Here is a 9,732-nt window from a genome sequence, read left to right as displayed (position 1 = left end):
GTTTCTCTCTCCAAATCTCCACCCCACTCACCCACGTATCAAACCACACCCCACGTATTTCCTCTTCAATCACCCACTATTTCCTCTTCTAAAACCAGCGAAAATCTGTAACCCCTCCATCATTGACAACCATTAAAAAAGCTTTGAAGCTTTAAATTCGAATTTGGGTTTTCTAAAAGACATTGTTTGTTTGGATTGGATGTTGTTGCAAAGAATTGAGAATTCTCTCTACGTCTCTCTCTATCTCTCAATCCCAAATCAGTAATATAAAGCAAAGGAAAAGAGAGCAGCAATTCCACCATTAATAGCCATTAAAAAGCTCTGAAGCTTTGAATTCGAATTTGTGTTTTCAAAAATCATTATTTGTTTGGATTGGGTGTTGTTGCAAATAATTGAGAATATGGTTTGGAGTTTATATCTCAATTTTGAAGGGTTTTGGTGAAGATTAGACTTGGTTTTGGCTGAATTTCAGATTGAAACTCGAAGAAGAAGAAGAAGAAGAAGAAGAAGAAGAAGAAGAAGAAGACGATGACATACATTATATTGCAGAAATTGTAGAAAAATTGTATTATGTTGTTTATTTTTTTTAATTCATTTAACTATTGTATGAAATTTGAACAACATTGTATAAAAATTATATTTAAGTGGTATTATATTGTAGTTGTATATAACTGAGTAGAAATAATGTACGAAAATTGTAGATAAGTTGTATAATATATAATTAGTTATATGAAATTTGTTTTTACTATGTATAAATCAGATACAAAATATACAAAAGACATATTGTATAAAATTTGTATTTACGTTGTATGTTATTGTAGTTGTATTTAACTGGGTAGAAATAATGTGTGAAAGTTGTAGATAAGTTGTATAATATATTGGTATGAAATATATTTTTACTATGCATAAATGAGATACAAAATATACACAAGAATATTGTATAAAATTTGTATAAAAATTATGTTTAAGTTGTATGATATTGTAGTTGTATATAACTGGGTATAAATAATGTATGTAGATAAGTTGTAGATAATTTAATTTCTTATCTCCAGCTAGATATTAATCATCCTCAGCAAGTCTTGGTTTAACAGAGTTATTTTGGAGGTTCAATTTGTTGTAAACACCAAGAGCAACCCTAATTATCTTCACAGCTCGAAATTTATAAAAATCGAACATAAGTTAGAATCTGCACAAGAATTTTTACACGTATATTGTTCTCGTGATTGTATATCTCCTTATATTCCTTTTTGTGAAGCATAATTTGCAATCAGATCACTAATTTTAATTTCATTTCTATCCTCTACTTGATGCTTAATGTTCTTTTTTCTTTTTCTTTTCTAGTTGTTGATTTTTGTAGATTGAGGATGAAGAACGACAAATAATATCATGAATTCAAGTGGAAACAGTTTTCAAGCGAAGCAAGAATCTGGTGGAACCAACAACAGTAAATTGACCTCAAAGGCTACTACATCAACAAGTTCAAGGCAGTGGGGAGGCTTTAAAAATCCAAGAATTGTACGTGCATCGCGTACTTTTGGTGGAAAAGATAGACACAATAAAGTCTGCACAATAAGGGGTCTTAGAGATAGAAGAATTAGACTTTCAGTGCCTACTGCAATTCAATTCAATAAGGGGTCGAAAGTTATCAGTTTTGTGTTCGATTTAAGAGGAAAGAGAAGAGGAGGGAAAAAAAAAAACGGAAAATGGTGTAACTAAATCCCTTAATTGAAGGCACTAATAATGGATTGAAAGCCTTTTAAGGTAGAATGTATATATTTTGTAAACAAAACTTGTGTAGGTAGGGTAATTTACTAGACATGAACATCTAGGGTAATAAAGTTTCTAATATGGCATAGGAATGTAAAAATCCCTTTTATAAATCCGTATGTAACTATGAAAATATCCATCTAGAAATATCATTTTAACTTTGGGCTTAAGATCTTCGGCCACCTAAAACAAATATGGCCCATTTTCAACATGGACGGAGCATTCCAAATTCCCAATTATGCTCCAGCCCACGAGTGAGATAATAAAACCCTACAAAATCCTATTTTTGTTGGATTTTTGAACAATTGAAGTGAAGTTGCATTCTAGAAGTAAAAACACCAAAGAATCATCGAACCATGGCATCTGCAGATCAGAAGCAAAACATTGTTTCAGCTCTAAGCAAGCACCTCTCAACCCTGTCATTAGACCCAGTAAGTTTTTTTCAGCCCTCGCATTTTCTAGAGTATGCATGAATTAAGTTGAGTGCATGTAACAAATACAAATTGATGGATTTATTTTGGTGCTAAATTATGCAGAATTCGGATAAGGACATTAAAAGCTTGTGTACAGAAATTTTAAATTCTTCCCAAAAAGATAATGAGGTAATATTTCAACATTTGCTAGCTTTTTGTACTGTGTTTTGGATTTATTTAGTTTCAATTTGACGTTGAGATCAAATTTTCATTTCAGTTAGTGAAATGGGTGGAGTTCGCCAGTAACTTCCCTGTTGATTCTGGGGCAAGCTTTAAAGCTCTAAGTAAGTTGAATGAGGATTTGAGTAAAAAGTCTGTTATTTTGGGCAATGGGCTCAAGATTTCAGCAGCTGATATAGTTGTTTTTGCATCGGTGTATTCATCCGTGGTATGTATTTCCTTTCTTAGGTGCTTTCGGATATTTTATCATAGGAAATCATTTTCTTGATCATATTTGGTTTGGTATCAAAATGATCGATTGTATAAACAGTAGTATATGAAATTCGAATAGCAATTTGGTGTTATTTTGGAGTATTAAAGGCTGACAACAATTTCAAAATGTTGATAGCAACAAGTACTTATATTTTTGATAAAGAAACAAGTACTTATCTTGAATAAAAGTTGAGATATTTGTAATGGAAAATCATTCTTCCTACAAGTGACGGAAACCGATTCCTCCCTTTTGTTGGAAATGGACATTTTCTATCATACCCAACACACCTTGAAGAGTTACGTTTTACTTAAATATGATCTTTATTTCCATGTTTCATTGTCATGTTAGGCATACATATTAAAGCTTTTATTAGTCAACTAGGGGATTCTTATTCTTTGTTATTACTGTAATGTAAGTGGTTTAATTGTCACCTTCCACAGTTCCTTAATTGAAACATGCTATAGTTTTGAATGCAAACTTCTTTAGCTCACTCTTTTTGTTCTAACATGCTATCATTATTCTACTGCCGTCAGATTAGTCTTTCAAACTCTGACAGAAACAAATTGCCGCACTTGCTTAGATGGATGGACTATATCCAGGTATGCTAGAATTTTATATCTATCTTGAAACTGAGATTAGATGATAGTGGAGTGGTAGTATATAGAAATTGGGATCTTCATCCTGCAGTATATTAAATGTCAAAAGGCAAGGCTTACGCGATGACCTAGATGTGTTGAGTTTGGTGATGTCCGCAGGTTGTTTTACTTAGGATGGAATCTTTCTACTAATTGGGCATGAGTATGCCTGTCACAACTCAAAATCCCACCAAAGGCCGCGATGGCGCCTAACCTGCTTGCTAGGCAAGCCAACATTTAACAACAGTTATAGAAACCAATTATTAAGCCTTTAGCAAGTTATGATAATAATGAATGCAGAAATAGTCTCAAAACCAATAACATAAATACAAATGTCTAAGACGGGGTATAAACACGACCACAACTATCTAATGCAGTGTTTTTGAGTGCGAAAAGCGCAAAAAAGCGACAGGGGCTCGTCTCGCTTCAAAAGCGACAGGGGCTCGCCTCGCTTCAAAAGCGAAGCGCACACTTCATTGAAGTGAAGCGCAATTTTTAAAAAGCATAATGTAAACCTTGCAAAGACACAATATAAATAATCAAAAAGTTCAATTTAAAAACTTTGGGACATTTTTAAATCCCTATTAATATAAGAAAATACATAATCAAATAAACTGAAAATACATATAAAATTAATCAAATAAACTGAAAATATAACATATATATACTCCCTCCGTTCCAATTTATGTGAACCTGTTTGACTGGGCACAGAGTTTAAGAAAAAATAAAGACTTTTGGAATTTGTGATCCTAAACAAGTCAAAAAGGGGCCCAGAGTATTTTTTTTGGTTATAAAAGCTTCTTATTAAGGGTAGAATTGTAAGTTTAAGCTAAATTATTACCAAATTTAGAAAGGGTTCATTCTTTTTGGAACGGACCAAAAAGAAAATAGGTTCACATAAATTGGAAGGAGGCAGTATTGGCTAGCCAATTTTTGAATTCGGAATTATAAATAGCTAGTATTTGCGAAGTTATTGAAAAGTAGTCACTATTTAGCTGAAACACCGAAAGTTCCAGCATAATATACTGGATTTTGGGGCTTCTCCGTATAAAATTTTAGGATATTATGTTGGAACTCCGATACATTATGAAACACCAACAAATTATGTTGATATCTCATATGCAAAAAATTCGAACTCCAGTGTATTATGTTGGAATTTGTACGGATTTTGAAGGGTATTTTTTGTTCAAATTTTATCTTTATATGAAAAAGTGGCTAAATTTTGATTACTTTTGAAACTCCTATTTTTTAATTACTAGCTATAAATCTGACTATTTTTTGATTTTTTTTCCCATATACGTAAACCTTTAGGGCTTGTTTAAGTCTTATCGTAATTGAATTTGAATGTAATTTAATTAATTATACGGTTTGACATATTTGCTTGCATATGTAATTATTTAGTCAATATGAATTAAGTGTATGGGTCAGAATCCGACCCCACGATAATTAGCAAAGTTAATCTCATCCTAAGCTAATCCATGATAAAATTAGTGGTATGGCCATTAATAATTAACGGTAATCAACCCTTATTTGATTCAATCAACAAGGCCACGACCCATCCGCCATCATGAAGGCAAAGCCCCAGCGTGGTCACGGCCACTTATTGCCAGCTCACGTAGCTCACAGCTATAAATACCAAGAGAGAGAACCCTAGAAAGAGGGGCTTCTTCTTGACCACTATACTCTACTATTCTCCAAAATAAGAGAGAAAGAGAGAGGAGACAGAGGCATCCATCGTGGAGGAAGATAAAACACCATTGTAAGGCTCTGAACCTCTTCATGGAGAGGCAGACCAAATCAATATCATTAATAAAGAGTTGCTAATGTTTCTTCTCTTAAACTTGAGTGTTTATTATCGTTTCTTTCAGTTGGTCCATGGATTATTACGATTTGCTATGATTTGCCCGTAACTCGTATACATTGTTTTGTATTCATAAAGTATGTGATAACTTTTGAGCAAATAATTTGGCACCGTCTGTGGGGATTTCCTAGCAAAATTGCGTAGTTCTTCCCTGGACCAAAAGGAAATCAAACGCCAAAAGGACGAACAACCCCGCTCGAACAAGCCCAAAACGGCACCTCTGACAGAAGGAACTCGAAGATCTCAAATCAAGATCCAAGTTCTCTCTCTCTCTGATCTCCGACAGTGCGAGCAAGAAGAAACCCCCCCCCCCCTAAGGGAGAATCCCAGTGAGGCATCTCCCGCATCCCAGATACGGGATCTGGCCGAAAACCGGCATTGAGATATCTCGAGCCAAGAGCCACCTCAAGACAACCTACATGCTCCAATCGGGAAAACAATGCATAAATCGCTCAAAGTCTCGAGTCAAAACCGAGCTTCAGCACTCGATACCCACAACCAAGACTCAGGCTATGCGCCTTCGCCATCAAAATTAACAGTTCAACAACAGTTGAACTGGGACTCAGGCTATGCGCCTTCGCCAACAAGGTCAACTACGGTTGAACCAAGACTCAGGCTATGCGCCTTCGTCTACAAGTTCAACTACGGTTGAACCAAGATTCAGGCTATGCACCTTCGCCATCAAAATTAACAGTTCAACAACAGTTGAACTGGGACTCAGGCTATGTGCCTTCGCCATCAAAATTAACAAAGTTCAACAACAGTTGAACTGGGACTCAGGCTATGCGCCTTCGCCAACAAGTTCAACTACGGTTGAACCAAGACTCAGGCTATGCGCCTTCGCCAACAAGGTCAACTACGGTTGAACCAAGACTCAGGCTATGCGCCTTCGCCATCAAAATTAACAGTTCAACAACAGTTGAACTGGGACTCAGGCTATGCGCCTTCGCCAACAAGTTCAACTACGGTTAAACCAAGACTCAGGCTATGCGCCTTCGCCATCAAAATTAACAAAGTTCAACAACAGTTGAACTGGGACTCAGGCTATGCGCCTTCGCCATCAAAATTAACAAAGTTCAACAACAGTTGAACTGGGACTCAGGCTATGCGCCTTCGCCAACAAGGTCAACTACGGTTGAACCAAGACTCAGGCTATGCGCCTTCGCCATCAAAATTAACAAAGTTCAACAACAGTTGAACTGGGACTCAGGCTATGCGCCTTCGCCAACAAGTCAAGGCTATGCGCCTTCGCCAGTAAGTTCAACTACGGTTGAACCAAGACTCAGGCTATGCGCCTTCACCATGAAATCAAGGCTATGCGCCTTCACCAGAAGTTCAACTACGGTTGAACCAAGACTCAGGCTATGCGCCTTCGCCATCAAAATTAACAAAGTTCAACAACAGTTGAACTGGGACTCAGGCTATGCGCCTTCGCCATTAAATCAAGCCTATGCGCCTTCGCCAGTAAGTTTAGCTACGGTTGAACCAAGACGCAGGCTACGCGCCTTCGCCATCAAATCCAACGAGTTCGACCTCGCTTGAACCATGAGGCTAGATGCCTTCGTCCTCAAATCTAACAAGTTCAACCACAGTTGAACTGGGACTCGGACCAAGCGCCTTCATCATTGAACTCAGCAAAACCCAACCTCCAACGAATCGCGGCGCAGGTTAGGCACCCTCGCCATTCAAGTAAGTACTCCCAGCTCGAACTAAGATTAGGGACGCGTAAAGTCCGAGCCCGGTCAAACTACAAGGCCGCATTTTTTATCATCACGGTCGATAGTTCGACCGCGCCCGAACTGGGACTATGGCTAAAGGCTGAGTGCCGCTATCGCCAAGCAACGGCTCCGACTCGCTCACCCCGAGTCGAAGAAGAAAAGTCGTCAACAATCAAAAACTAACATGCCTACCAGAGTCAAACGCGAAGGCAAATCACCCCTTCGAACGCATCCAAAGAAAAATCTAAAAGGGAAAAAGGGAAGGTACAAAGCAGATACAAGGCAAATAACGGAAAGGAGATCTCATTTATCCACGAAATTAATTGCTAGTCATCCCCGCTTACACTCGGCCAAGGCCGATCAATACAAGGAAAGAGAAAAAAAGAAGAACAAGAAACACCTAAATGCCAAACGGCGAACAAAACAAGAAAAAATGCATAACATCTTTTTACTCGGCGCCATCCATGCCACCATCTGCACCAGCGTCAGCCTCTGGCGTCGCCGCGTCAAAACCACAGTCGGTACGGGCCTCACGAGCCTTTTGACACGCTCCCTCGAAAGCAGCTTCGGTCACGATGCCGGCCTCCCACAAATTCTTATATACATCACATTGGGCCTCGGCAAAGACCCAAAGTTCGCGAGCCTGGCTGGAAGAAGCGGCTTGGTCCCGTAGGCGCTGATTCTCTTCTTCTAAGGCTGAGATCCGGTCCGCCATGACTTGGGCGTCCTGCTCAAGGACACCGATCCGCTCCTCGAGACTCGCTTCTCTAAAGGCCGCAGCAGCCCTCTCCAATGCCCGTTGGGACTCGTGCACGCGGATACCTTCCTTTAACGCCCCAGCCATCGATGAGGCGTCCCTCACCTGAAGCTTCAATACCGCGACTTCAACCTCCAACGCAGTCACTTTCCTGCTCCATGCCGCGGCTGCCTCCGCCGCCTTAGCCCGGCCCTGGCGCTCACACTCAGCTGCAGCCCTCGTTCCCGCCTCGAGCTCCTCATCCTTCCGACGGAGCTGCTCCTCGAGAGCACTCGTTCTGCCAAGTGGTTGCTGCACCTGAAGCTCCCGCCTCGCCAGTTCCTCGACCAAGGCCCGGCTACGGGGATCATTCCTCAAGAGCACGCGCATCTCTCGGCACCGATCTCGGTAGCGGCGATACTTCTCCAACACCCGCAAAAATATCCCCGAGCGGACGTTGGCTCGACGGATGCTCTCCACCTCCAAAAAATAAGACTTCAAAGCAAATACAACGATTAAGATAAAGAACAAACTAAGACGAAGAAGAAACGAACCGACGTCATATTACATACCCTCAAGCCCATCATAGCTACTTCATTCATCAGTCCGATATCCGTAACGTCCCTCAACGACGCGCTCTCGGCCTCCGAGCATAGCAGCTCGAACTGCGGCACCAAGTTTTCCCCTTGGAGCAATAAGTTCAACTCCGTGGGAACCTCGATGAAGCGAGATCGCCCCTCTGCGCGCACCGCTGAATTGGTGAAGCCTTCCTGGAACATACGGACGTCGTCGGGGTCCAAGTCGGATTCGGACTCGTACTCATCTCCTACAGCATCCCTTCCTCCTTCCGCCACTAGATAGGTGGAACCACCCGCCGTAACCACTGAAGGAGCGCTTAACTCACCAACATTAGCAGCCGCTGAGGAACTACCTCCCGTCTCAGTGACTGGAACCTCCAACCGAGTCGCCGAAGCGACGGTATCATCATGACCCAATCCAACCGGAGCAACCCCCATAGTTTGTTCGCCCTCAGGGGCAGGCGCCGCAACCGCACTCCTCTCCGCATCCGTCGGGGGGGAGTCCAAATTAATTACCATAGGAGGAGCCGGCGTGAACACGACCCCACGCCTTATCAATGGCCTCTCCTCCTCCCCATCTGATGGTGATTCTGCTCTAGGGCGCACAATCCCCGATGGCCCCTCGTCCCGAAGTGCGGCCCGTGCTGGAGAAGGAATCGCTGAAGATTCAACTGATGCCGCCCTCGGTATTGGGCGCGACACCGGCGCTGCAGTAAGTCGAGCAATTGCACCCGGCCGACGGAAGGCCAACTGAGGGGCCCTGACGCGGCGTGCCCTCCCTGATCACAGAAAAACAAAGTTGATGAATAGAGTTGAAACAAAGCGGAACAGAAGAAGAAATCAATTTTTTACCTGCCACAGGCCTACGGCCATGCCTCTCCCAGAAAGACGCCCATGTGCGTATCCCCACCGTATGGGGGAGCACGGCCTCAACCCACTCACGAATCCCAGCCAACGGAGCCGGCGGCAACTTTTCGGCTACAAAATTGATACGAGTTAACGTTTATGAGCACAAGACGTAAGGAGGGGCAGAAAAGGGAATTCGATGATTAAGGAACTTACGTGCATGATTCCAAGCCTCTGGGAACCCAGTAGAGCACGCCACTAAATGTTCAGTCCTGATGTAGAAGAAGTGCTCGAAAGGGCGAGGGTCGACCTCATCATCCAGTTTCACAGTCAGGCCCCTCGTCCCGCGATGGCACGCTCGAATCATGGTACCACGAACTCTCTGGGGAGCGTAGAGGCTAAGCACATGCTGCAGCGTGACCTCCTTATCGGCCAGTTCTGCATATTTGATAAGCATTGCTAATAATTTGTAAAGAGAAGGAGCAAGCTGACCCGGGCATACCCCGTAATAACGACAGAAATCAACCACTAGCATTGGGAGCGGGAGCTTAAACCCCAACTTGAAGGGATAGGCGTAAAAGACGCAGTATCCCCTGCGGTCGGTGTGGACCCTCTCCTCGCTTCTAGCGAGAACGACGTCAGCATAGCTGGGGATGACCCCCTGTCCCCGTAGTTGGGCCATCCC

At 42.0% G+C, this 9,732-nt stretch overlaps 1 protein-coding gene across 1 annotated transcript; it reads left to right on the top strand.

The window, feature by feature from the left end:
• LOC109230289 lies at positions 2,040 to 3,788 on the top strand. Its single transcript, XM_019395803.1, has 5 exons — positions 2,040 to 2,198; positions 2,304 to 2,369; positions 2,458 to 2,628; positions 3,207 to 3,272; positions 3,705 to 3,788. The coding sequence occupies exons 1-5, from the start codon at positions 2,124 to 2,126 to the stop codon at positions 3,786 to 3,788; spliced, it is 462 nt and encodes a 153-aa protein (XP_019251348.1). The 5' UTR covers positions 2,040 to 2,123.

The sequence above is a fragment of the Nicotiana attenuata genome, chromosome 7 (genome assembly GCF_001879085.1).
Source record: "Nicotiana attenuata strain UT chromosome 7, NIATTr2, whole genome shotgun sequence".
NCBI classification, from domain to species: Eukaryota; Viridiplantae; Streptophyta; class Magnoliopsida; order Solanales; family Solanaceae; genus Nicotiana; species Nicotiana attenuata.
This window is presented reverse-complemented; position numbering and strand designations above follow the sequence as displayed.

Coding starts and splice junctions, on each gene's coding strand:
- LOC109230289 (XM_019395803.1), top strand. CDS start 2,124: ATGGCATCTGCAGATCAGAAGCAAAACATTGTTTCAGCTCTAAGCAAG. Junction 2,199..2,303: donor CAACCCTGTCATTAGACCCA/GTAAGTTTTTTT, acceptor TAAATTATGCAG/AATTCGGATAAGGACATTAA. Junction 2,370..2,457: donor CTTCCCAAAAAGATAATGAG/GTAATATTTCAA, acceptor TTTTCATTTCAG/TTAGTGAAATGGGTGGAGTT.